The sequence below is a fragment of the Spea bombifrons genome, chromosome 9, assembly GCF_027358695.1.
Source record: "Spea bombifrons isolate aSpeBom1 chromosome 9, aSpeBom1.2.pri, whole genome shotgun sequence".
In the NCBI taxonomy this organism is placed as follows: domain Eukaryota; kingdom Metazoa; phylum Chordata; class Amphibia; order Anura; family Pelobatidae; genus Spea; species Spea bombifrons.
The window spans coordinates 28005331-28032916 of NC_071095.1; the positions used below are offsets into that span (position 1 = coordinate 28005331).

Sequence of the window (27586 nt, forward strand, 5' to 3'; positions counted from 1 at the left end):
GAGGGTCGAAGCGGAGATTTCCGTGGCGATCTCCGGATGCTGCCAGTTGAATTTGCGGTCGCTGGGTTCCTGCGCTTGGTTGGCAGATCTGTGCTATGCATTGGTGCTTCTGGATTTATTGTGTGTGTCTGTTCTCGTGCTACGGTGAAGGTCAGTCCCGCTACTCACTCACAAAAAGCCAAGAGCCCTAATAGCAAGAGTGTATTTAAATTACTTGTATTTCTCTGGTACATGAACGGCTCTGTGTTCAGTAAAAATGTTTAAGACTCCCTGAGCTGATGTAATAAAATAGTTCAATTTACTTAGAGCTCTGTACGCTACTGTGGCTGGCTCTTTTTCCCCCTCAAAGGGGTCAGATTTCTTAATTGAGGCTCACCAGTCGGGTGCTCGTGGAACTTGAGCCCTGATTGCAGAAATGGGGCAAGGTTTTGTGTACAGAAACGCATTGGAACATGACATCATATCAGCGCTGCTCATGACATCACACATGCCACGGTATTTGTCATGGAATCCTGGTGCATTTCATTACATCTTGTTTAAACTGCTGCCTGTCTGCAAACTCGGGCACGTTGGTTGAAATTACTGAAAAGGGCTGTTGGAGAACACTTTATTTACACGACCTCTAACCCGAAACACCCATGGGTCAGCGTCTTAAACTTCTAATACAGCTCCAGGACGCACGGACAGTCTGCAAAACGCTGGTGCCTACAATATATAATTACTAATGGCACCTCCATAGTGGTACATTATACCATATAGCTATGATTATAAGTCGAGCATCAGTTCCACGGCTTAGAAATTTGGGGATAAGGTTCTTTGTATAGCCAGGAAAAGACACATATTTAATTAGAAATATTTCTATCTTTGCATCCAGCAGTAACTATTGAGGCAACGGACCCTATGTCCACAAATCAGCCCAGAATCTCCTTAGATCAGCACAGGAGAATCAATCGGTGCCTGTCCCACTGGTACTAATTAAAGGGTAACCTGCGCCTTTGGGAGCGGCGCCTGCCCTGGCGACACCTGTAGATATTGAAATACTGTTTTTTTTTTTTTTTTTTAAGCTTAGTGAATAAATAGAGCTCATATAGTTGTATATTAATTTCACTTTAAAATGTAATTAAAAATTTCTTTTTTTTTTGACGCGTTAAAGTTTACTGGTAACCGGTGGTTGTTTCTCTGAATCGTGTACATTGTATCTGAGTCTGACTTTTACCTGCCCTTTAAAACATTAATGTGGTGACATGCTGTGTGCGGGCGGCCGCCACGGGCCGCTGCCTCTGTTTCATATGTTAAGGAACCCTGTACTCTATCAGAGCGGCTCCAGTAACATGTAGAAGAACCTGATCATTCACCTCTTATTAGAGCACCAACCGACTCGAGTGTGTGTGCGGTTACGTGTTATCTCCTCTCTCTGAAATTACAGACCTGTATCAATGGCTTCACTAAACCCCCCACCCGGAAGCAGAGTATTCCTACTTACAGCACCCCGTACCTTTATACTAGAAGACCAGCGGTTACTATTAAGAGAAGATTTTCAGAAACCCTCCTGCATCTACATTTAAGTTAATTTTAAAGCATTATAGAAGCATTATAGCTTCCCTGATGTAAAATAATGCCCTACATTTAGCCCAAATATCCGTGAAGTTCATTAACGCCAGCCGTCTCTCCATCTAGGTACTATCCGATCAGACGCTCAGATCGTGGTTGGCCGCGTAGGGGAGAGTGCGGTGCTGGGGTGCAGCCTCCTCCACCAGGAAGTGGGGCGCCCTCCTCTCTACGTCATCGAGTGGGTCCGCTTTGGCTTTATGCTGCCGATCTTCATCAAATTTGGTCTGTATTCTCCCCGTGTGGACCCCCAGTACCTAGGTAAGTGCTGGGCTAACTGCCTTTACTTTACATTTAGTTTCGTAGTTTTGAGAGGCTTTTTCAGTTTCTGTAACAACCTATCATCGCCTGCTTTTGTGCCACGTGACAAATGAATATTCCCTGAAAAAATATAAATGATGCCAAATTTGCCGTGATTAAACTGTCTTCCGGGAAGGAGTACGCAGCTAGGAATGATCTTTCTAATCTTTCATTACTGACCGCAAGAAAACTAAAGTGGTGATCCATGTAGACGCGAGACTTGGATGTCTACCCCAAAATGCTCCACTTTCCAGGTGGCTAGATCAGAAAGATTCTATTTCTATTATGTTTTGTATACAAAATGTAATCATAAAACGGCATTGTGCGGCTTCTGTTGGTTAATAGAAAGCTTTGGTGGTCAAAGGTCCAGTTGAAGGAGTTGCTGATCTCTCTGAGGTCCTTCTGTGTCTCGTTGTGACCCGATCCCCCGAGACAAAGCGAGATCCACGCCTGTCACCAGAGACCGTGGATGAGATTACAGCGAGACACAAGCCCATTGTTGGCTACCTGTTGTAATGTATACGGGCAGGTCTTGCAGGAGGAGTCTGGTCGGGAGGAATGCGGAAGCCGTCGTTGCCATTGTTAGATAAACTGAGCGCTTCAGTGAGAAGCATCGCGCTTCGCTGGTGAATGACAAATTGTAGGTTTTTTGTTTGGTTTTGTGACTCTGGGATGTTTCATGTCTATTCAGGGCTTTGCTTTTAATTCTGACCTTTTTAGGTCTCCGCCGTATAGATTGTTGTAAAAGGATTTAAGGCCACCTGTGCTAAATGAGCTCCTAAGCAATAGGACAATGGGTAATGCCAATGATACAGGATGGGGTCCCATGGGGGTCCCTCTGGTTATATCCCGGACATAACTGAGCCTGGGAGTCATTTACAGGATCAGGGGATGCTGGACGCTGCATCTCCAGTCGTTTTCAAAACGAACGAGGAATTTGCACGAGACCAATATCACGAGAGTTTCAGTGTTTGCAGTCATCGGAGGCCTGTGCCTTGATGGACTCTGGCAGCCGGAGGGTTAAGCAGCAGCCATTCTCCCGGGATCTTAAGATGCCCCCTGGTTTGGCCAGGGCCTCATTCCAAGGTTAGGGGTGTCACACCGCATTAATCACGCACCATAGCAGATGGAGCGAGGGTATTAAAACTGAGTAGGGGGAGGCACAGCTAATTGCGCATGCAGAAATGGCCAGACTGTGGCATGTTCTGAAGCTTGTGGGGAAAGTGTGGTGGCTAAGTGGGCAGCCTCCCAGTAGAGGTGGTAGAAGGTAATACAGTGAGGGGATAAAACACGCATGGGATCGGTATATGGCTCCTGAATCTAAGACAAGACCAACAGATAAGGTTTGAGTCTTAAACCAGGGTTGTAAAGATTGTATCTGTGCTGAATAGAAGAGACGCACATTCTAGAAGACAGCCTTTGGATCATAAGGGCTGTTGGCAGTTTCAAGGGGGCAATTAATCTGGGGACGCACTCTTTATGAATGTTTGTTTCGTGATGTTGCTGTGGAGTCACTAAAGCCCCAATTACCTGAAGTATCTGAAAATGGTGACTTCTGGTGTTCCTCAAACTAGTGGAACCACTTATTGGGACAGCAACAGAAACAGACATTACGATGGTGAGCATAAGGACTGTGTAAGGTCTGATTCTCTCCATCAGAATCTGCCGTCACGTTCTTTGAGTAATCTGTGTCCCATGTGCGTGCGCGGCAGGGTTGAGGACACACCAAAGCCATGCAACGAACACAAACCACAGCGGTGAGCTTTGTCTTCTCGGAGGGCAAACAATGTCTGCTGTGAATCGGTTCCCAACACAAAGGAGGCCTTTCTTTGGCAGGCAGAGGAGGGTCCCAGACCGTCATTGATGAAGCCAACGGTCACTTATTAACTAGGTTACGACATAGGTATCTGGGAGCATTTACATCCAAAGCCTTTCACTCATTCTCTGATGCTATGGGTGGGAGAGCTCTGAATTTTAAAACTCAAATTCTCTGCAAAGCATGGTGGTCTTACGAACAGACCAATCAGACGCCTTCCCAGTAACGGCCACAGCGCAGAATGAGATATTGAGCTAGTGACGATATCCATCCTACTGCTATAAAGTAACAGACCACCGATGCCTTCCACGTTACTTGAAGCCACTTCTAGAGATAACTTAATGAGGTCACATCTTGCCTCATTTAGGTTCTCGGTAAATACTTAGTTTATGTAGCGACAGTGAGGCTAAAGTCAATTGTTGCCATAGCAGCAGAAATACATCCCAAGTGTCTTGTGTATAAAATTGTAGACTGAGAATATTTTTTGTTGTAAATTTCGCAGAGAATGAGTAATTTATGTAATGTGGATTAAGTTAGGAAAGAGGAGGGACTGGCCAAGCCATCCAGGGGCGCTGGAGATTTGTGATGTCTTAACCCTTTTTCTAATGTTCTCCCGAAGCACAAAAGCCGCCTGCGCACTTCGGCAAACCAGTCCCTGCTTCATGTGACACCCAGAAGGTGTATTGTGTGGTGTAAACGTATATCCTGGCTATATGTTACCGTGGGAAGCGGTTTGAGCTTGGTTCTACTTTGATATAACAAAATGTTGTGCAATCTATACTGGCCACAAACGAGACCTCGCTTACTATAAAGCCCACTATAGCCAACGTCCTTTGGCTCGTCCGTCTGCCCCCATAAGGAAGGGATACCGGGTCATTCTCTCATACAGATCCCTTTATCCCCTCCACGTTTCATATAAAAATGCAGTTCCCAGGGCAACGGGCTGTTTATTTTCAGCCGAGGGGCCACATGTCCTTTTGAGAAGCTGCATCTTCCAAGCCGTTACAACGGCCGGGGAGTTTATGGCGTCTGGAGTTAAATTCCATTGGCCTAGTTACCAGGTGGTCGGGAGGGAGGGATCCTGGCGCTGCAGCGACGGGCTTTGGGTTTATAGGGGGTTGGGGGGTACGTTGAGTGACATTCTGCCCTGTCACCAAAAAACAAGAGCCCCCATCATTAACAAGCTCTTCAAAAGTTTATGAATATATTTAATTTATGACCATTTCGTTTAATCTGCTTTGTAATTGGCGCTGCTGAAATACTTGGGGTGATTTTATGTTGGCGGCATACCTCAATATGTAAAACGTATACATCTTATAACAAGCATATTGTATAAAAGTAAATGAAAGGTGTAATACGTTTTTATGGGGGAATGAACGTTGCTTTGTTTCAAAACCAAGAAATTGCAACATTTTTTGAGTAACTTTACCAAATGCCTTTTGGTTTAACTATAAAAAAAAAGGGGGGACAGGCATGTAGGGTTAAAAAAATTACCAACCTTTTGAATTTAATTTATAAAGCTGTTTCTATATACATTATCGGGGCTTTTAGGGCTGTAGAGCCCTGCCATACCCTCATACCCAGCAAACATTCTGACCTCCTAGAAAAGAGGGGCAAATAGACCTTTCGTATGTATAATATATAGCTCCCCACAGGAGAGATGTGCCGGGCTGTCTCTGCCAAGCAATAAAGGAATCTTTGCACTTTCACAGGTTCCTGGGGACACCAAAACCCTTCCCGTGTACACAGTGGCTTCGGTTTTTACTGCCAACAATAAAAACTTCTTTGTTGGATCGCCGTAAAGCAGCCAAAAAGGTTGCTCTGTGAGTAGCCAGGGTAATAAAGTTCTGGCACAGGACGCCCTGTTCTAGGTCTCCCCCCTAAATACACAACTTGGTCCAAAGGCCACGTAATGAGTAATAACACTCATAATGTGAAGACAAAGTACCTGCCAACTGCTGGGAATAGCAACAAGGAGCCAATGAGAAGGCTCTATAATGGGAAGAATTGTCTCTGTCCCAAGGAGCTTACAGTCTAGCGGTATAATGGCAGACCCTGTCCCAAGGAGCTTACAGTCTAGCGGTATAATGGCATACCCTGTCCCAAGGAGCTTACAGTCTAGCGGTATAATGGCAGATCCTGTCCCAAGGAGCTAACAGTCTAGCGGTATAATGGCAGACCCTGTTCCAAGGAGCTTACAGTCTAGCGGTATAATGGCAGATCCTGTCCCAAGGAGCTTACAGTCTAGCGGTATAACGGCAGACCCTGTTCCAAGGAGCTTACAGTCTAGCGGTATAATGGCAGATCTTATTCCTATTGTCTGTCTGTAGTTTTCGGTGTTTCTGTTAATGTGCTCATTTGTGTGTTGAGTATATTGAGTATATGTATTCTGTCCGTGTTTTTATTTTCATAATGGCACAAAGTACTTAAATCTAAGCGCTGGGTGATTGGCAAAAGGCTGGTACACTGTGCAAGGGGGGCACTAGCAATCTGTTGCTGGCCTAGTGTTTTAAATAGAGCCTTGGGAGCTAAAGTGTTAACGAACATGGCATTTGAGAAGCAAACCAGAGCTTCCCACTGCAACATCTTTTGAAAGTTTGAAAAATGCTGGGGACTTTGATCCCTCCCTTTCATCTATTATACCCCTTCCCCTCCCCGCTCCAGCCCAAACCGTATCGTTTTCTGTCGGGTTTCCCGGTGCAATTGAATCAAACCCATTGTTCCCGCGATGAGGTACGTTATTTCCGAACAGAAAAGCTGTCTAGGATACTTCAAATTGCAGAAATCAGAAGAATTGTGTAACGTTTTGGAACTCTCCCTTCTCCGTAGCGGAAAGACTTTTGCACGTATATGTTTGCACACCATGAGAATTCTTCTGTGATCCCCTTTATTAACACGTCCCTCACATGGTCACTACATTGTATGTGTCCGGGGTCAGTAAAGTCACACCACCATCCGTGTTGCTGAAACGCTTACAGATCTGTCTATATTGAGCTTTTTTTTCCAACATGTAGTTTAGTGTCCTGGCTGCTCCGGCCACTCTACGCATGTTCGACCCGTGTGGCTTTTATGTGTCGCTGCCCTGACTCGTGAAGCCATAAGAGGAACACAGAGGATTTCCAAAGACCCCAAGTAACCTCCAGCACTCCAGGTTTAAACCACAAGCTTAACCCGTGTGAGACAGAGCCAAGGCAGGAGGCCGTTAACGTGTAACAATTGGATATGAATTGAAACCAGAAATGTAACGCGATCACTCGGCGTATCAATGGCCCCAGAAACGGTGCGGTAATTCCCACGTGGACTAATTCGTAGCCGGTGCCCTTTATCAGTGATGTAGCAACATAAACTAAATGTCAAGAAAAGCTGACGTCGCTGATTTATTGTAACGATATGACTTTGTAGCCACCGTTAAAAGGTGTTGGCAGGACAGCACCCCAAAAGTAGTCCAGATGTTGGTGTTGCATGTCAGTGTATCAGAGGCATGGGAGTTAATGAGCCATCGTGCGGTGGCCCCTGGGTTTTTAGAGGTGATCAATGCCTCTCGTTTGTACATTAGTCTGTCCAGGGCTTATCCACTAGTAAGACAACCGGATTTTAGCCAATTGAAATTTGGCTAATGTTCTGATCGGATCAGCCGACCGATAATAGCACCAGGCAATTAAGGAGATTGAGTCTGCTCCTCTTGTATTATCTCCAATCTCCTTCTGCGCGGACCACAAATCCGACTAGGAAAATGAATGGTGGCGGGAGCAGGGTCAGCTTTTAGATCAGTGGCCAAGCAAGGGCTACCATGAGCAGCCTGGGGTGGCTACATTTCTAAATCAGCCTATTCTTTACCTTCAAAACGTTGGTCTTGTATATCTGAAAGCTGGCTTTTTTCATGGTCGGAGGTTTGAGAGTGAGCAGAATTTGTACACGTCACTGTGGATAATAGTTTGACCAACATTGACTTTCTACACCTGCTTTAAAGCAGGGATCTCAAACTCCAGGTCTTGGGCACAACACTCAGCGGTTGATTGTATGAGGTGATGAATTGTATATACTTATTTGTGTTCGCCAAAGAGCCATCATCCATGGTCCAATCACCATTTCTGTAACATTTCTGAATTAAATATGTTTGTGCGTCTGCAAATAAACTTTCACAGTCCATGGAAGGGCAACTGAGAAGGTGCTGAGCCGATGGGACAATTAAGGCTTTCCCAAGATAGTTTATTACATTGAATCCATTTATTGCCTAGGAGGCCTTTTGTTTGTTGCCCCTGTTTCGACAAAAGGTAAAAGTCCATGCAAGTGCTTTAATTCTTTTTGTAAGTTGACCCCTCATTTCTCTTGACTGTCACCCTTCTCTCATACATGCCCTTCCTTTTTGTTTGTTTATTTATGACCTTTATCTGTGATGACATCCTATTACAAGGCAGACAATACATTTGACCTTTGCCCCCTCGACCTCTCTTCCCACATTAAGAGCGGTGAACCCCCTTTGCATACCAAGGCATAATGATTCTTCAAGTCTTCCAAGGATCAATACAAAGGAATTCTGTTAGAAATACTCTGCTTTCCTTAAATGGTCCTCTTATCAATGTTTAGTGGGGTTAAGATGCATTCTCCTGTCAACCCAGTAGACCCTGCACAGCGTCCCACTTAGAATTTCTCCTTATAAAAGACATGTTCCAGCCTCCACAGCTCTGGCTTATTCTCAGACATACAAACATTTTTGGTACTTTATTCCTCTTTTTGTATCCATAAGGCTTGTGGATTTTTTTAGTAAATATGTTCTCCATGAATAGGACCATTTATATTAACAGTGCTGGCCTTTCTTTTTTTTTTTTTTTTTAATCTCTCCGGAAGGTCGAGCTCGCATTGAAGAAGGTGCCTCTCTCCATATAGACTCTCTGCGCTCTGAAGACCAGGGCTGGTATGAATGTAGAGTGCTTTTTCTGGATCGGCACCACAGCGAAGAGGACTTCCAAAACGGGACCTGGGTCCACCTCACTGTGAACTGTAAGTTGTGTTGGTGCCACCTGTCTTCTGCTGTCATGTTTCACTGCGCCCATCTGACTTTATAGATGGAAAATCCTTCAGACCTCGGTACTCGTGTACTTCTCAAAATGCAATGTCGCGGCCCCTTACCAGTATAGCCAGTGAATAAACGAGTGGAGGAAAGGCTTTAATGATCATACAGTGGAATATGTGGTACAGTATCTGTGCACCCCAATATTCTGTCTTAGAGCCCTGCTTGCTCTGCTGTCACTGATTTTTTTTTACTGAGCTGTGAGTTTGGAATACATATTGTTAGAAGTCAACAAAGCCGTTCTTTTGAAGCGACCATGCGAATCATAGGGATTACCTGGTGGTTGTGATCCTCCCCACTGTGCAGAAAGAGGCAGGGATGGGCTAAACCTCCCTTGATGGAGGGACCTATAGACTGGAGGATGCCTTCTCCACAGTGGCCACACTGGAGACTGAAGGACCTCTCTGTAGAGCATGAAGGAGGCTCTCCTTTCTTCCTGTCCCCTGATTTAGCCTGCCTGTAATCTGCTTTGTCCTCACACCCCCTGCTCACAGGCTGATGAGAAAAAGTGAGACCTGTGGTTGGACTTGTGATAACAGATGAAAGATATTTTCCCATGGCAGGTCCATGAATTCCCAGACCCCATGGCAGCCCATGCTAATTAGATCAAAAGTAGTTTCTTCCGACCTTTAACCTTTGGCCTAAGTCTATTGGTCCACTGCTCCTGCCCTGCTGACAAAGTTCAGAGGGTGGCAGCTTGTCATGGGGTCTAGGTACAGCTTGTTAATCGATAGAGTGTAGAGAAAGATCTCCGGTTGCCTTTTGGTGTCTTAACATTAGGGCTTCTTTGGAACGTCTGGAAAGACCAATGGCGTAGAAGAGCTTTGATAACACTTTTTATCGTGAAATTAATGGTTTATCATGTTCTGTAAAAATGTTTTCCCACAAATGTGATCAGAAGCTATAGCAGCAGATCTGTCCTATTAACCCACACACTGCTCCTCCTCAAACCAACCTGTTATATAAAAACAGCAACGTGATACCATTACCAAAACAATTTTGCACACTTGCCGCTTTGATTTAAAAAAGGCTTTTTATTAAAAAATACCGTAGCTCTGAGATTAGCGTGGCCTCTGTTCAGTCACCTTAAACCAAGAAAAATGCTCTTTTTTTTTCAATTCAGTGATCTGGTATTTTCGATTGGCTGCTGGGTTACTATGACATCACTACAACCAATAAGAAACTGATGATTTGCAGCAGGGCTCCCCTGCCCAAATCCAGACTTATCCTGAAACGCAGCTTCAGGATGTGATGAGAAACCAGATTTCTGTTCCCAAAAACTAACAATGATATTTTCATATGGTAACTGGACCATGCACGTATAATAAGCTGTGATTGGAGAAGTCGCCTTATATCTAAACACATGCCTTAATGGTATTTACCTATGTTGTGTGTGTTGCTCTCTCCCAGTTAAAGGGGTGATCGCCCCACCACACAGTAGACACCCAGATCTTCTAGAGTCTGGAGTTTCACGATGTAGCGAAGGGAAGATCGCATATACTGCTTTCCTGTCCTCGCGTTGCGTGTTTCATTGTTTGGTTTGGAAATACAATGCAGAGCAGCGGTGTAATTAGTGTGTTCTGTGCTTGTTTAATTTGTGGTGGGAGCGTGTGATGCTGCCAAGTTCCCTCTTGGAACCCCTCAAAGACTGCATCAAATTCCTTGGGTGGTAAAGCCTTGATGTGGCTTTTTCCTCCCTTTGTGAAACCCATAATCCAGGAACTATAAGCAAGAGAGCAGACAAAAGACCAGGAGGCCTCATAATGCCTTGAAAGTTTAAGGTACGTCTCTCCAGATTTTTGATATAACTTCGCCGGTGCCGATGTAAACCCAAACTGTCTAGACCACCATAGCTTGGATCATCTGGAGTCTTTGTTTGAAAGCACTCAGCTTCTGGCTTCCAAGCTAGGCGATATGTGGCTCTGAATGACACAGCTGGGGTATTACCGTGTACATCGCAGAGTACGTGTGCTTAACCTGATTCCAATGTAACCAGTGTGATTTTTCTTGCTACATTAGGGTAGAAGAACCTTTGTTTTGCACTAAAGAACTAGATTATACCCATATGATGGTATGGACAGTAGACAACGTTTGATTAGCATCATCTGGTATCAGTTCATTGTGTAGGGGGCTGATGGAGCACTTAAATGCCATTGGGTGAAAGGCTACAAAGGACATTAAATCACCCAATTTACATTAGATAGTATAGTCCAACAGGGTCCAGTTGTTTAAAGCTAGTACTAGGTGCTTCAATAAAAAGTCATGGGAACCCGCAAAATTCCACTGTTTCCTGTCCCCTTTTCATGTCCGGTTATTCTTGGTAAAACTGCAACTGATTCTGTTTGGTTAAACCTGATGCAATCATGAGAAACATTACATGGCTGTCCATGGGAACTGCTCCATATTTAGCAACTCTACGTAATGTCCGCTGCAATGAGGACCCCAGTGACATTCAAGAGGTCCCACACTCCGCCACTCTCTGAATCTGTGGTTAACGTTACGCATGCTTCATTATCTAAAATGCCTTTATTTTTCCCTTCAGCCCCTCCCAGTTTCCGCGAGACTCCGCCCATGTATGTGGAAGTGCGCGTTGGAGACACCTTGACTCTCACATGCGTGGCTTACGGGAACCCTCAGCCTGTTATCTTATGGAAAAGAGATGATGTCATTCTGGAAAGCAGGGACGGGATCCAGGTGAGTGCCAACATGCGATTAAAGGGAGTCACACTTAGGAGGATTAGACATGGCTTGATTCACAGACCATTTCATGAGAAGCTCCTCATTTAGTTAGCGTCAGCCTCTGACTCTGTACATCTCCCAAGTGACACCTGCGTGCCTCTAGTGCAAAACCACTCCGGGGCAATTCTAAATGTAGAGGATATTTCATACTAAACACAAAAGAAACTGAAATCTGTACCCAGTCAGATTGTTGTGTGTTTTGTGCAAGGCTTTGCGACTGTTTACTCAAGCTGGCCATCGTGAAGCCATCCATTGTGTCTGCATAGCTTCACCAAACAAACAGATGGGTGCACAGTATCGGCTTTTAAACAAAGGGGGATTGTCATTCTCCCATTCTGCCTGAATTCAGAAGCTTTAATTAGTGTGAATCTGCTGCCCCCTAGTGTCTGCCTGCTGCGCTGCACCACACTAACATCATTAGAATTAACCAGTTATATTACCAAGTCACATTAGCATGTCCAGTTTATTTATGACACATTCAAAGTAGGTAATGCCAGAACAGCTGATGCATAAGAAAAGTCTTTAATTTATACCCTTCAGATAAACAATGGTTCATTACGCATCGTGGGGGTGGAGCGCTCCAACGCTGGGATGTATACATGCCACGCTTCCAGTGAAGAAGGGGAAATCATGCACACCAGCCGGGTATTAGTCCAAGGTAACCAACATCTGACGCTCATAAATACCAGTAGCCTGGTTTCTCAATCTCCACCTCTGAAACTCAGAGGTTTGTTTAAAAATCACTACATTATGTTAAGGATTGATGCTCCTTGTGGGAACCTTGAGACTGAACCCTTGTCTGTCCTGCTCAGGTCCTCCAACCATTGTGGTTCCTCCTGAGAATACAACAGTTAACGTGTCACAGGATGTGTTTCTGACCTGCCAGGCTGAAGCCTACCCGGCCAACCTGACCTACAGCTGGTTTCTGGGAAGCACCAATGTATACCTCCTCAGGTAAATGGGAGACGTCCCAGCACAGCCACATTACTCTGATATAACCGATGAAACGGTTTCATTGTGAGTTCTTGGTTAACTGTCAATGACCTACAAGTTCTCCAATGGCCGATCAGAATGCTCCTTCACCCGGCAGCGATGAAAACTGACTTTGCAGCATATGGTTGTTCCGGCATTTAGATTTATGGTGTATAGATAAAATCTCACTGGCCATTTGTGATAAAAACCACTGGCCAAAGGCACCTCATTGTAAAATGGACACAAGGCGTTCCTTTTATTGTCTCTTGGCATATCTACAGGGTAAAGCTCAAATTAACCAACCTTCATGTTCCACTAGTAATCTCCAGTCCAGGGTCCGAATTTTGGTGGATGGGAGCTTTCTTCTCCAGCAGGCCACCCCAGAGGATGCTGGGAAATACACCTGCATTCCCAGCAACGGGATGTGGAAGTCCCCTTCGGCCTCCGCCTACCTCACTGTGTTGCGTACGTACAAGTCGCTTGCGCTGTAGAGACTTTTATACAGCATTTTTTTTTTAAATCCATATATTAGGATGAATTTATTTGCAATTCTGCTAGTATTTTGATATTTTAAAAAATATATATTTTTAGGATGTCCCTTTAAGTGCCTCTTAAAGGCCCGCCCAATCTGCTGTCATAATGGGTTACTTTTGCAGGAGTAATCATGTTTCTGGTTCCATGTCCTCTGTAGATCCAGCCTACGTGACAGACATGCCTCCAGAGACCTACCTACCTATTGGGATGCGGGGCATGATCAGGTGCCCGGCCAGAGCCAACCCGCCTTTACTCTCTGTCAACTGGACCAAGGATGGCGTGCCACTAGAACTGGAAAAGGTACACCCTCTGTTAAGATATTGGATCTGATCTTCCCTAGGTCCTTTCTATTGACCGTTCCTTATGTTGTGAAATCTATTAGGAACTTCTCAAATTGTTCAAAATGAGTTACACCTCACAAAGCAGATGTCATAAATGTTTAAGATGTCTGAAAACCTACAAATCACATTGTAAGGCTTTGCTACACGGAAGTCCATGAGCCAGTAGCTGAGGGTCTCGCATGTAGAGATGATTAAATCTAATTGTCTCTTGTTAGTTCCCTGGTTGGTATCTTGAAGAAGAAGGCTCACTTGTGGTTACCACAGCAAATGACGATGCTCTTGGAACATACACATGTACACCTTATAACAGCTATGGTACAGCCGGAGTGTCCTCACCGACACAGGTCGTACTGAAGGTAAGCTTGGCGATTACGTCAAGATTTACAAAGGATGTAGTATAGCTTTGATGTCTCCTATCACTCATCTAACACTTCCTTGTAATCCTTAGGACCCTCCATCTTTCACAATAATACCCAAGGAGGAGTATTTTCAAGATGTTGGCAGAGAGCTCATTATTCCTTGTGCAGCCTCTGGAGATCCACCTCCTGTCATCAGCTGGGCAAAGGTGAGTTATACCAAAGGGACATCACATGAGAGTCCACCAATTTAGAATAAGAATACAAACCCATTCAGCTCCACAAGAGATCATCAAGTTAGACGCCAGGTGTTATGACATCATAACCTTGTTCCTAGAGTCTGTAGGAATTTCTATGGCTCAATTCCCACCACAAGATCAAAAGGCATTGCATCCCCTCCATGCAGACAGATATTAGCAGCAATAGGGAGCTAGAGAAATAACTAAATTCAAGTGTTTTATTCAACAGCTGGGAGCTCCGGGGAGAAGTGCTGCCCAGATGGATGCCAACAGCAGCCTGGTCTTCAGACCACTCACGAAAGATGAGCATGGTACCTGGGAGTGCACTGCAGCTAATAACGTGGCCAGGATTAGCGCACGCTCCGCTGTCTATGTGTTGGGTGAGGACTAAACTGTCACTGTTTACTGGTGATGGAGGCCTGCATTTCATACCCTGCTCCGTTTTCCGGTCACGATAGATTTATGCTGTTAAAGGCAGCTCATTACCAAGAATCCTGTAAGTTGCAACCTCATTATTGTCTCTCCCGAGAAGAGTGCTCCAAATGAGAAATCTCTTTGTCAAACAATCACTGGACTTTCAAAAAGAGGTGTATTTGTCTTTCTCATACAAACTCTTGATATTAAAGGCAATGGCTCATTGAAGTCACAGCTCCCATCCTGTTGCAGGATGAACAGAACATTATCCCGTCTAGATACTAACTTTATTGTAATTGGTAGGAACCATGAGTGGTTCAGGTTTTTGTCTCTGGAGTTGGCATGTCTATTGCCCACTAATAAAGTAATGGTAGGTTTATAATAAACATACTTTGTAGCTCGCTTCCGGGAGCACGGTAGGAGAGGCTCTCGGCCTATCCAGGTAAAGCAGGAAATTAAACTCCCGGGAACATGACCACATGACTTTCTGGTCTTTTCAGGTACAAGCCCCCACACTGTAAGCAAAGTCTCTGCCCAGCCGTTGGTGTCGGCTGTGAATGTATCCTGGATACCCGGATACGATGGAGGATATTTCCAAAGGTTCAGCGTCTGGTATGCTCCGCTGTGAGTCTTCCCGCTAACAATCCCTTACTAACCTGCTGAGAGCCAAGATCTTTTTAGGCATCGGAGGACGCGATCTGTTGAGAAGATATTAGGTCTCCCTCTTACAAAGTAAACGTTTTGGGAAAACTACTGTTTCTCCCGCTCTGAGATTTTGAGAAATCTTGATTCAAAGTGAGTAAACTATTAGCTGGGTTGGGGTCAAAGATCCACATACTGCTTCTCCTAGATGGTGCAGACATAGACTTAATTAAAAATCTAACCAGAGGAGATTATTGGTGCACCTACCGCAGGAGACATATTCAAAATACAAGTACTTTCTAAACAATAACACTTAGACACACATATGGATTTTGCCAAAGAATGTAATAATGAGCCAGAGGTAATTTTGTGTGTATGTCTGTGAATGTTTTTAAACAACCTTATACTGTACGGGACATCTGAACTCATTGCCCAACTGAACAAACTCTTAAGTATTTGCAACATTTGAATCTTGGACCATAGAACCCTCTCGATCTCTCTAGTGACCGATTTTTCCTCCTCACACCAGAAGAGGTTTCTTTCCATTTGTTTAAGCGATAGGGGAGCAAGTCCCACCTAATATACTAACAACCCTGCTTCCAGTTTGTCCCAAGACCCAGCATAGTCACACACTGCTGTTTTTACGACGTCTGTGGGCCTGTCACACCCAAAAATATGAATTTCTTGCATATTAAACAGGTTTGATTACTTTAAGGTATTACCGTATAACTCATCCAGAGCATGTGAACTAAATTCAGTTTGAACTACTATGGTTAGAACACCTGAACCATTTTTTTTTTTTTTTTTTTTTTTTTAAACAAAAAGCCCTTTAGGGCTCAGTAGTTTTGGTGGTGACAGGTTTACGTGAACAGGTTTGCTTTCCTGTGCGAATAGTTCTATTTCAGATTGTACCTGCTATTGGTGTCCTTCACGGTTCTTTCTGTCTTACTGTAATATTTCTGCCCCAAGGATGAAGAGTACGACACGTGGTCACCATGAGTGGCTCTCCATCCCTGCCCCTGCGGATGCCAGCCACCTGCTGGTGCAGAATCTGCAGGCAGACACGGTGTATCAGTTCAGTGTCCTGTCCCAAAACAAACTGGGCAGCGGACCTTTCAGCGAAATCGTGTCTTCCTCTCCACTCAGTGAGTACATAGGACGGATTAAACCAGGGCTTATTTCCATTCTTCCATTTTTCCCTTCGTTTTGTTTTTCCACACTGTCACTTTCTTACTAACACCTCTTTATTCTCGTGCTCTTTAACCCCTTAATGACAATTGCCGGTCCTGGCACGGCACGGAAAAGCATGTGCTTTACGACAATTGACGGTCCTGGCACGGCACGGAAAAGCATGTGCTTTACGACAATTGACGTGCCAGGACCGGCACGTCTTTAAACGGGTGCAGAAAGCGATCTACTATCGCTTTCTGCACCCAAAAAGCGTTGCTGAATGCCTCGACCTCGAGGCATTCAGCAACGCCGCGATCGGCACGAAGGGGCCATCTCTGGCCCCTCCACGGGGCGTCAACATCCGCCATTCTTTGTATGGCGGCGGACGCCTGTTTTAAAAGCGTTTAGGAGGCGATCAACGATCGCCTCCTAAACTTAAATGGTGTCGCTGGAATGCCTCGATCAGGAGGCATCCAGCGACACCAAACACTAACCTTTTGATGGGCTGTGACCGCTCCGGAGAGCGGTCACAGCCGCAGCTGCCGGCAATCTTCGCCATCAAGGAAGATGGCCGCCGTCCTGTAACAGGAACCACAAATTTTAAAACTTCGCTAGATGGTCCAGACCATCTAGAGAACTTTGGCTCCACTTGCAGGTTGAATACAGGTACTGCATTCACCATGCAAGTCAATGGAGCCCAGCTTTCTAATCACAGTGTGATTAGTAAAAATAAATTAAAAAATAAAATAAAATTAATAATAATTAGAAAAAAATAGTAAAAAAACAGTAAAATGTAAAAATCATTTCCCACTGATGTCACTATCAGGGGAACCTCCAAGTTGAAAAAAAATGTAAAAAATTTTTTTAAAAAAAATAATAAAAAAAATAAATATATATATATAAAAAATATATTTTTGTGAGCAAGTCCTAAAATAAGCATATTAGCTTAAAACAATTCTCGCATGGAAAGAGTTAAAATACTGGCATATTAAATGCCCGTGGGGTGTCTACTTTTAAAAAATGTATGATTTGATGGGGTAAATTGAATGGGCCAGGTTCAACAACGTCCCAATTAACACGGGGGGAAGGATGGCCACACATCTAATTTCCAATTAGAAAAATGCACACGTACCAAATGTGGCCTTTTAGTTCCCCCAAAAAATGACACACCCATGCATGTGGGGTATCACTGCACTCAGGAGATGTTGCTGAACACATTATGGGGTGTCGTGTGACAGCGGCATATACCAGGAGCTGTAAATTCATACATAAAGTAGGTGTGTGTGGGAAAAATACACACACAAAAATATTACTGCAAACTTTGAAAAAATGCTGGTGGTAAAATGTGTGCATGCAAAGAGTTAAAATACCAGCATTTAAAATACCCTGTGGTGTCTAGTTTTGAAAAATATATGGTTTTGTTGGGCACACTGAAATGGCCTGGCTCAAAGATGTACCAAATAGGGCATGGGCAGTGGATCCCAAATGCCAAAGTTCAACATTGAAAAAAGCGCATGCCCCAAATGTGGCCCTTTTGCCCCAAAACAGCCAGGCAAAATCATTCATGTGAGGTATCGCTGTACTCAGGAGATGTTGCTGAACACATATTGGGGTGTTTTGTGATAGTGACATATACGAGAACATTTTAATTCATACCTGAATTAAAATGTGTGTGGAAAACCAAATGCAAAAAAATGACTACCACAAAGATTGACAAAGACTGGTGGTAGATATGGTGCATGGAAAGAGTTAAAATACTAGCATTTGAAATACCCTGGGGTGTCTAGTTTTCAAAAATATATGGTTTTGTTGGGCACACTGAAATGGCCCGGCTCAAAGATGTACCAAATAGGGCATGGGCAGTGGATCCCCAAATGCCAAAGTTCAACATTGAAAAATGCGCATGCCCCAAATGTGGCCCTTTTGCCCCCAAACAGCCAGGCAAAATCATTCATGTGTGGTATCGCTGCGCTCAGGAGATGTTGCTGAACACATATTGGGGTGTTTTGTGATAGTGACATAAACGAGAACATTTTAATTCATACCTCAAGTAAAATGTGTATGACAAAACAAATGCAAAAAAATGACTACCATAAAGTTTGACAAAGACTGGTGGTAGATATGGTGCATGGAAAGAGTTAAAATACTAGCATTTGGAATACCCTGGGCTGTCTAGTTTTCAAAAATATATGACTTGATGGGGTAAATTGCATTGGCCGGGTTCAAAGATACCTGAAATGGCACAAGGGGGGAAGAATTACCAGATTTGGAAAAAATGGCTTTGAAATAGCAAAACGCTACCTGTACTTATTGCCCCATAATGGGTAGAAAAAAGCAAAAAAACATAAAAACATTGGGTATTTCTAAACTCAGGACAAATAGTAGAATCTATTTAGCAGGTTTTTTCATTACCTTTTATAGATGAGTAAAAGATTTTTCAACTAAAAGTTAGAAACAGTCATTTTTTTCTAAATTTTTCACCATATTTTATAATTTTTTTAATAGTAAATAATATGATACAATCAAAACAATGTCATCTAAAGAAAGCCCTTCTTGTCCTGAAAAAAACAATATCTAATGTGTGTGGGTTCAGTAAACGGGAAAGAAGAAAATTACAGCTAAACACAAGCAGCGCAGAAATGTTAAAAAGGCCATTGTCACAAAGGGTACAAAAAGTAAAATCAGCCTTTGTCTCGAAGGGGTTAAAGGGACACTATCATGGAAATTTACTGACACTATTTAAAACATATCCCTATTATATTTATAAAAACTTTGCTTTTATTGAAGGTGATATGAAGCAGTGGCGCAGGTCATAGCAACATAATATACCAGAAAGCCTACGCAAATTATTCAAAACGCCCTGTTTCTGATATGGTCCCTTTAATTCTGTACGTATTGTGTTCTTCCTCTGTGCTATAATCTGACTAATCAGTACTTTTGACCTCTCTCAGGTACCCCACCAACCACCTTACCCCCTCCTGTCCCTACCACAGACCCTCAAGATATCTTATCCGCGCCATGTTCTCTATCTGCCAATGAAACTGCCCTTGGGGTACTGCTACAGTGGGCTCCCCCTCTTCGCTCTTCCCTGCCCCTTCGCGGGTACGGCTTGGAAGGCAGACGGGATGAAGGGGCATGGGAGTTACTGGATGAGTCTATACCTCCGTCTCAAACCCAGATACTTGTTCCTGGCCTGGTCAAGGTAAGGAAGTTTTTTCAGGGTCCTGATGGCACATATGGCAGTCAGCCACTAGGTGGTGCTGTGAAATAGTGAAAAATTGCTTGCTCAAATAACGGTGCGTTCAAAGACTTGGCAGGTACCAATTTATAGGTCAATAAAAGTAGCATTTTGTACCATGTATTACAACTCCTAAATATATATATATATCTATATAATATAATAGTGTCATTGAGGACTCATTCACACACCAGAGAGTACCGGTTTAACTTTGCCGGTTGCACCAGGTAGCTCATTTAGATGAATCGGCTGAGTTTTAATAAGGTTCTTTTGCAGGACGCTTTGTATGAGTTCCGTCTTGTGGCATTCGCCGGAGATTATATCAGTAACCCCAGTAACTCTGTAAACATCTCTACGGCAGGTAAGTGCGATGACTAGATCTCATGTTCTTGAACCTAGAGGTCGCTATGATTATGCTTTAGGCGGAGTGCCAAAGATTTGATGGCTAAGACTAGTAACGGGTCAACTAGAATGGAACTAACGTAGTTGGTCCTGTAAATTCTATCAAAGGAACTTATGTGGAATGGAAGCGGATGGGGTGTATTTTTTAGGTACAGAAATTTAGAAGTGTTTGGAACTGTCGCAATCTGCAGTTTCACTTGGTTAATGCGAGGGCACTGCTGGCAGGCTTCCTGATCTAGGGTTTTGTGATTGTTGTACAGGGATGAAGGTATACCCGTCACACACAGAGCACCCAGACGTCCAGCAAAAGCCTCTTCTGGCTGGTGTGGTGGGAGGCGCTTGCTTCCTGAGTTTGGCAGTTATCCTTGGCATTGTAGCGGCCTGCATGATGAACCGGCGGCGTGCAAGGAGACGCCAGAAGCGCAGACAGCAAGGTATGGCTGGCTTCAAGATGTGGGCTTAGGGGTTGGCATGTATGAATGATATGGGGGCAGGGGAGAATTCCAGGGTTTGTCTAGACATAACTGCCGTTTAACAAATGTTTTTGGCACATCCTTCGCTGACAGTGATGAGGCCTAAAATGCTGCCTGGTCCTCTATCGGACATCACTTGTCACCATGAATTTGCCATGTTCACTTTGTGTAATGGAGGACCAACCTTGGGAGGCTTCTTATGGGAGATGCTTCCCAGGGTCAGCCCTCTATAAAGCAGAATGAAGTTGAGAGTGGAGGAATTTGAGTCTCCTGTAAACTTTTGCTTTGGTGAAAGTATTTGCCTCCTAATTCATCGCATTAACCTCTGTCTAAAAACCCAACTCTGTAGCCATACAGCCACCATTCCCTGCACAAAGTCAAAATGAATACACAAAAAATTGCTTTCTTTTTATCATTGTTGCCAGGAAAACCAAACTGGGCAGGCGCCCAATAAAATGTAAGTTCCCCAAATCTGTAAAGAACCTTACTGGTAACAGTAGAATATAGAGCTCAAGGATACTTTTTAACTCCTAAGAGTAAGGCGATTACCAGCAGCGTCCATACAGCCAGAGCCTATCAGCAGTCAGTATCTGACGGGGTTACGGACTCTGGCGGCTGTTGGCGACAGACCCTGCGCACTGGGACAGAAGGCAGCGGTGCAATGAAATCTGGTTTGGTCTTTTGAGTCTGTTAATTATTGTGCAGACCTTTTTTTTTTAATAGTTCCACAATCAAATATAACTGTTCCATAATAGCCATTACTATAACACATGGTCACAGGTAGCAATCCCATCCCACCAAAAATCAGCATTAAAATTAGCGTGAATTTTGTACAAACCCTTTTGTTGACTTCTCCGCTGCTTCTCGCCCCCATTTTCCTGCTGATGTCTCCGTTTTGATCCTGCCTGTGTGCATCTTACATGGCAATCTGTCTTGCTGCCCAAATGCACCGGGGGACGCAGTTCGGCATGCTTATCTTAAATATGATCAATCTGAAAAATAACAAAAAAAATCACTCGTATTTTATTTCTGATGGTATATTTTGAGGAATTACAGAAACTGCTTACTTTTCCTTAAAAGTCAGTATCTCCTGTCCTGCACTAGTAACAAAGCAAGTATTTAGAAAAACATGGTGCATGCGCTAAACACAAGAATAAATGTAATTTATCCACCTTTATACATTGTTACAGCACGTTGACCACTCCAATTTAAACATTAGATGTAATATTTTGAGAACAAGCAATGACTTTAGTTCTTTAACAGGCATTTGTCTTTGGAAAGCTGTCTGGGTATAATGGAGACAGGGCAGCAGGCACTAAACAGCTTAACAATCCTGTCTGCTCTGTACCCAATCACATTGGTGCTTTCAAACAAAATAACATTTGACCCACCATACAAAATAAGTATTTTTGTATCTAGACACACACCTACCCATTAGTCTTATTAAAATGCCTGCTATACATGTGTTTGGTTTTGTTTGAAGTCTGTGCCAGTTTCCATAACTTGTTTACTATGTTAAAATAGCTGTGAAACCGATCAGAATTACATGGATTTGTTATAATGTTCCTGTCCCTATAAATAGAATTTGTCCATCTTGACTCTGGTCTACCGAAAGCGTTGGGAATATTTGTTTTGATTGAATTGTTATAAACCCACAGGCGTTATTATAAAGGCAGTACCGTAGTGTGGCAAGGGAGAAAGGCCGAGATCACCAAGAAAGTTAGGGGGAAAAAAACTCGAGTGGAGTCAGTGGACATCTCAGTAGCTACTGTGGCTGCTTTGTGTTTCCCTGATCTGGAGTATCCAGCGTTTGTTTTTGAGAAGTGTGGGCTTCTGCATGGGGTGGTGGCTGTAGTTGCATACATATGTTGGTTGCTAGAAGACAAAGGTCACATTGCCACCAGTTTTTTTCCGTCATTTGATCCCTGTTGTGTTCTCATAACCTTCCAGATGCACCAATGGTCTTCTCACAACCCAAGAACGCTTCTCCTTCACAGTAAGTGTCTCCATGCCCATGATGCCACTTTCTGTCCACGCATATCATGCTGTGTCTGTAGCTTTTTCCATGAGTGTCCCTGCACCTTCACATCATGACCTTTTTGGCTTCATGTCTTTGGATCCAACCACACAACAGAGTTGCCAGATCGTAATTTGATTGGCTTTTCTGTATGCACAAGGTATCACATCCTTGTATGGTTTCAATTACTTAAATTTCCAGAATCCACTGGTCCATGATTGTCTGTCCTGTCTGCCAAACACACCTCGATTTTAACATAAATCAAATGCAGGCCCAGTTGACCTGACAATGGGTAGTTGGATCCAATTTCCATTGGAGCATATCAGCAGGGGTGTTAGGCGGGGCTGTTACCGCTTAAATAGCATGGCATTGTAAATCAAATGGAGAAGAACTTAAGGATAAAGTTGAATGGGCAGCAATGCTATAAAATGACAAAAATGTAATACCAGAGCTATGGGACAGTGAAAAGCTGACTTTTCTAGAGATATGCAGAAGGGAAACAAAACTGCCACGTTGTATCCTACAGCTGTATCCTGATATATGTTCAAAATTTAGTAGATTTTCTTGTCTATATGTTTCAGAAGAATTTAAGGTTTCAAAAAACAAATAAAATGGCTTCCGCTCATAACCTAAAATCATAGCTCTAGGATCTCCAAACGAGTTCTTGACCTCAAAAGCAGTTTGAACACAATGATATGGCTTATTTCTTAAAGATAACGCATGTCCACCATTGTTTATATTTTGAAGTTTTGTTTTACAAAAATCTCAATTGATGCACCCTTTCTCTTGTTCCTCAGAAATACTAATGGCTCTGGCAGCCCTGACAGCCTCATGAGGATCAAGCTTCAAGTGTCCCCTTACGAGAGTTTTCGAAGATGTGTACAATTAGGAGAAAAGTCTGGGAACGTGGGCACAAGCCACAGGAACAGCACGAGCGGCAGGTACACCATTTATGAAAGTAACGTTGGCGAGTCTTTACCCCTGGAGAGGATCAGCCGTGGGCCCGACGGACGGTTTGTGGTGGAAACCGAGACAAGGCCTTCCAGAGGGAGCATTAGAGGCTTCCCTTATGTGACGGAGACAGACCTCTACCCAGAATTCAATGCAAGGGATTCTTCTGACCTCAGCCTATGCTCACAGGCCAAGTCATACCTGCAAGTTAGCCAACTACCAGAGAGGGCTGCTGATCCATGGAGGGAGGAGGTAAAGATGAGACCGAAGGCCACAGGTCAGGCCCGCAAAGAGGCTCGGGATTCAGGCTACCGCCAAGGAAAGTACTTTGGCTGCAGTAGCAGCCCCCTGGATGAGGCCAAACCTTTTAGAATCCCAGACATCAGCCCAGTAACCTCCTCTGTGACTCTGCCTTACAGTAAGGTGGAGGAGGCACGGTGCGGAGATCCCACTCACACTAAAGGGGAGTTGGAGAGGACTATATCTACACTCAGGGGTTCAGAAAACGACGTTTATTCAGCATTGGGTGGCGAGGCTGAAGCACCATCCTCGTTGCTGCAGAAACCTCTGGGAGTCAGTGACCAAGAAAGCCAAATGAGGCATAGCTTGTCAACTCAGAGTGGCATTCTCCAATATCTCAGCCTTCCTTTCTTTAAGGAGATGAGTGTGGATGGCGAGTGGCTAGCTGAGGACGAACAAGCTAGAACCTCAGAGAGCGGATCTTCAGGGGGTACAGAGCAGGAAGCCACAAATGCATTGAGCATGGAGGACAGGACGTTGATGGATGTGGATGGAACGAGTGGGGCTCGAAAGGAGGAGATCCCCTGTGTTCCCCACACACTGTTCTCTCTTGACTACACGAACAGTAAAGAGCAGTCTGTGCCTGTAAAGTCTTTCCTGAAACCTCCAGAGCCCAATCTGGGACATACAAAGGCAGTTCTGCCAGGAAGTCTGCTATGGATGCACCCTCCAGAAAACACTGAACGTTTAAAAGTAGGTCAAAGAGCTCCCTGGGGTCTGGGTGAGGTTCCAATGGACAGCAGAGCTGAGCAGCCTCTATCCTCTCACTGCAAATGCCCCTTGAAGGACCAGCCTTTCTCAGTTTTCACGGACTTCCAGGTCCTAGAAAAGCAGAGACCGCCAGTGGACAGATCTCTCTTTCTGCATGGCTCAGAGAAGGTGATGAGGAGCAGTCTCACCAGCCAGAGCAGTGGCAGAGGAAGTGTCTCGTTCTTAAGGCCCCCGTCTCTGGCACAATCTGTGGGAGGCAGCTACCTCAATTCACCTTTTGGTGAAACCTCCAGCTGGCACAGCGGCGGGGGGTCCCAGGGCTCTAGTGCTGAAGACTACAGGCACAGAAAGGATTCCCCACTGGCCACCATAAGCAACAGGTGAGTTGATGCTGGTCACTGTCCATGGAGACAACCCTCTACTGCTGCAAGAGTCTTTCAGGGTTTGCAAACATGATAGTCCAGTTCTGTTATAATATAAATATATACACCTTTAAAAACATGTCCTCCATAGCACACTTTGCATAGTATTATAATGTTCTGGAGAAATTGATTTTTCTGTTGTACTCGGGGGGGGGGGGGTCGAGCTTAGGATAAGCATTGGCGATTCTTATGGTTCTGTACATGCACAAAATGTTCAAAATACTCTTGCAAAATTAAATTTCCCTAAATGAAGGCCATACACATATTAAAGAATTTTCTTTGACGTATCGACTAATGTGATGTTGTCCTTAAATTAGAAGAAACACCTCAGTGGATGAGAATTATGAGTGGGACTCTGACTTTAATCTGGAGGCAGATCTCATGGACTCCCTGCAGGTCTTCCGGGGCAGTAACAGCGGACCACCCATATCCACCATTGCCACTGGAGATGTGGAACGACAGAGTGAGTTGTGTATCACCTAATTCCTAAGCCTCAAATGTTTGCCAACACAAGCTTTTTTCCCTATTCCAAAGCCATGTTTGACATATTTAAAGTTTGTCTTAAAAAATACTAAATCTGTGTTCATTTAATTGGTCCACAATTTCACACAAGAAAATTTAATGAGTAGGACCTTTTAGCCATCTGTCACGTGTCTTGTGTGACAGGAAGGGAAGTTTTCACACAGGAACAAAGACGGATAGGAAAATTCCCCGTAGTTCTTACAGGGGTCATGCCCACAGTCCCTCAGCCTTTTGAAAGGTCTAGGGAATGTGTGAAGTGGCCCAGACTCCAGTGATGGGAATAACAGCCCTCACTCCAAGGATTCCTGGAAGACAAAAACAGGGGACTTCAAGGAAATCCTGTATGGGGCCCTCTCTTATCCTGGAACTTCAAGAAAATTAAGTCATGGGACAATCTGCTTCGTATTCTACTCAAGATGCTTATCTCAAGAGGAGTCAGCAATGGGGTAACAATCCAGAAGGCAGGGAAGTTGCTTTTTACGAGCCATCAGATTGTTCTGTGGTCTAGTACAAAGCTTCCCAAGGATATTCCACTGTCCATGTTTTGACTGGGATGGTTACTTGCCCTGTAGCATAGGTCCCAACTGTTTATGGGGCCAGCCCTTTCGCATGGCAGTATGTAGCAAGGATGGGTGGGATGTAGTAAGAGGTGGTTAGGCGTAGTGGATATGGTTAGGTTAGGCCTAATTTGACATGTATTGAAGCTGAAGCCTGGGATACGATGTAATATCGTGGCTCTCAGCTTTAGTACATTACGAGGTGGTCACATGGGACCTGCGACTCCCTTCTGCAAAAGCGCAGACATTCATTGATTTTACAACTTAGCGGGTGGTCAAGGTGCTTCCCGTGGTGACGGATCAGTTTCGCTTGCCCCATGGCGTGAAAGCGTTGTACTGTGTTATCACAGGTAAGAGGGTAAAAGCAGAAAAGCCTCCTCAGGGATGGGAGGGGAAAAAAAATAACAATCTATTGTGATTTCTCTAATTACTGTGATTAGCCCTTGGGTAAAATGGTGCACTTAGTGAATCTTTCTCCCTGGAGAGACTAAAATAGTTCTAAAGCTTCTGTTACACGGCTGGATCTACTTAAAAGAAAACGATGGAAAAATATATATATATGATATACAAAAAAAGCCGCAATCACAATACAAGAGCCAGCATCTGGTCAGATGAGATTACATTTAAAAATAAATTTTTACGCCCTATTGGTAGATATTGGTGTCAGTCTATGTAAAGCCCCACCACTGACCACCCTAAAACACAAGCATCCTACTTTGGCCATTCGAAATGTTGCAGTACGAATCTCGTTGCTTATCTAAAATGTTCTTTCCGTGTGTGCAGTACGCTCGCTCATCCCTTTTATTTCATATTAATAGGTATGAAGCTCCCTTTAGAGACGGGACTTTCCCCGGCTGGTTCGGGGTCAACGGATCCCATGGACTGCCGGCACCTGCAGGCTCTGTCTAGCCCTGAGGAACGCTGCGCCGCTCTGAAAGAGGAGTTCATGGAGTACCAGAGACGCCGGCGGGCAGAGCTCAAAGGACACACGAGGAACAAACACTACGCAGGGTGTTACGAGCAAGCGACGCTCTTATGACCCCACTGCAAGAGGGGACGAGGCATGCACCACAAGACCGGAAAGGACACTGTAACCGCCTGGGCATTATTGGGTGGATCCTATCCACTATCCCCAACATCAGGTTTATGAAAGACCTGCCAATTACACATCAGGGTTTTAATATCAGCCAATTAAACACTGAGTTCCCTTCTTGGTGCACCATCAAAACGAATATTTTGAGTTGGTGCATTTTTAATGTGAGCCCCTTTGAAGGCCACATAAGTTCCATGATCCGCAGCGCGCCCGACATCCCCAGAACTCTGAAAATCATCTTTCAGCCCCTAGGACATCTGAACACGTCCGGTCCGTTACCCTTTGAGTTTTGTAATGTCAACGTGGGTATCTGGGCAGCCATAAAGAATATGAATCCATAGGTGTTGCTTGTAAACCTATAAAAAAATGTTTTGCCTTGCATCTTTATATGCAAATCAGCTAATTTGCAAATGGGGCTGCAGAGCGATAACAAGTCTGCTATTCTTTGAACTGCACATTTGCTTGCATTATAATAGCACAAATAGTGTTATAAACTATATACTGACATTGTGATGTCATTGGCCGAGATATCCCCTTTAAAAGGTTTAGAATACAGCTCTGTGATTGAATCAATCTCTGCCACTACTAATCATTGCTTACGACATCCCTACATTCGGATTCATTTTACCGGTGTGTACGCCACGGCACACCTACTCCATCCACACCCAACCCCACGGACATGCTTTTGTCCCCTTCAG

At 44.2% G+C, this 27586-nt stretch overlaps 1 protein-coding gene across 3 annotated transcripts; it reads left to right on the forward strand.

Annotated features, from left to right (window-relative positions):
* IGSF9 (immunoglobulin superfamily member 9) lies at positions 1 to 27443 on the forward strand. Of its 3 annotated transcripts, none has more exons than XM_053474749.1 (20): positions 1 to 150; positions 1678 to 1869; positions 8573 to 8725; positions 11338 to 11489; positions 12075 to 12192; positions 12347 to 12488; positions 12826 to 12971; positions 13198 to 13340; positions 13597 to 13737; positions 13830 to 13946; positions 14206 to 14356; positions 14891 to 15014; positions 16002 to 16177; positions 19154 to 19404; positions 19717 to 19801; positions 20103 to 20276; positions 22266 to 22311; positions 23130 to 24674; positions 25034 to 25179; positions 26614 to 27443. In XM_053474749.1, the coding sequence occupies exons 1-20, from the start codon at positions 96 to 98 to the stop codon at positions 26832 to 26834; spliced, it is 4278 nt and encodes a 1425-aa protein (XP_053330724.1). In that variant the 5' UTR covers positions 1 to 95; the 3' UTR covers positions 26835 to 27443. The 3 variants fall into 3 exon arrangements, with proteins under 3 accessions (XP_053330724.1, XP_053330727.1, XP_053330726.1); XM_053474752.1 differs by having other exon boundaries at positions 19196 to 19404; XM_053474751.1 differs by having other exon boundaries at positions 14891 to 15002.
* The last annotated feature ends 143 nt before the right edge of the window (positions 27444 to 27586 follow it).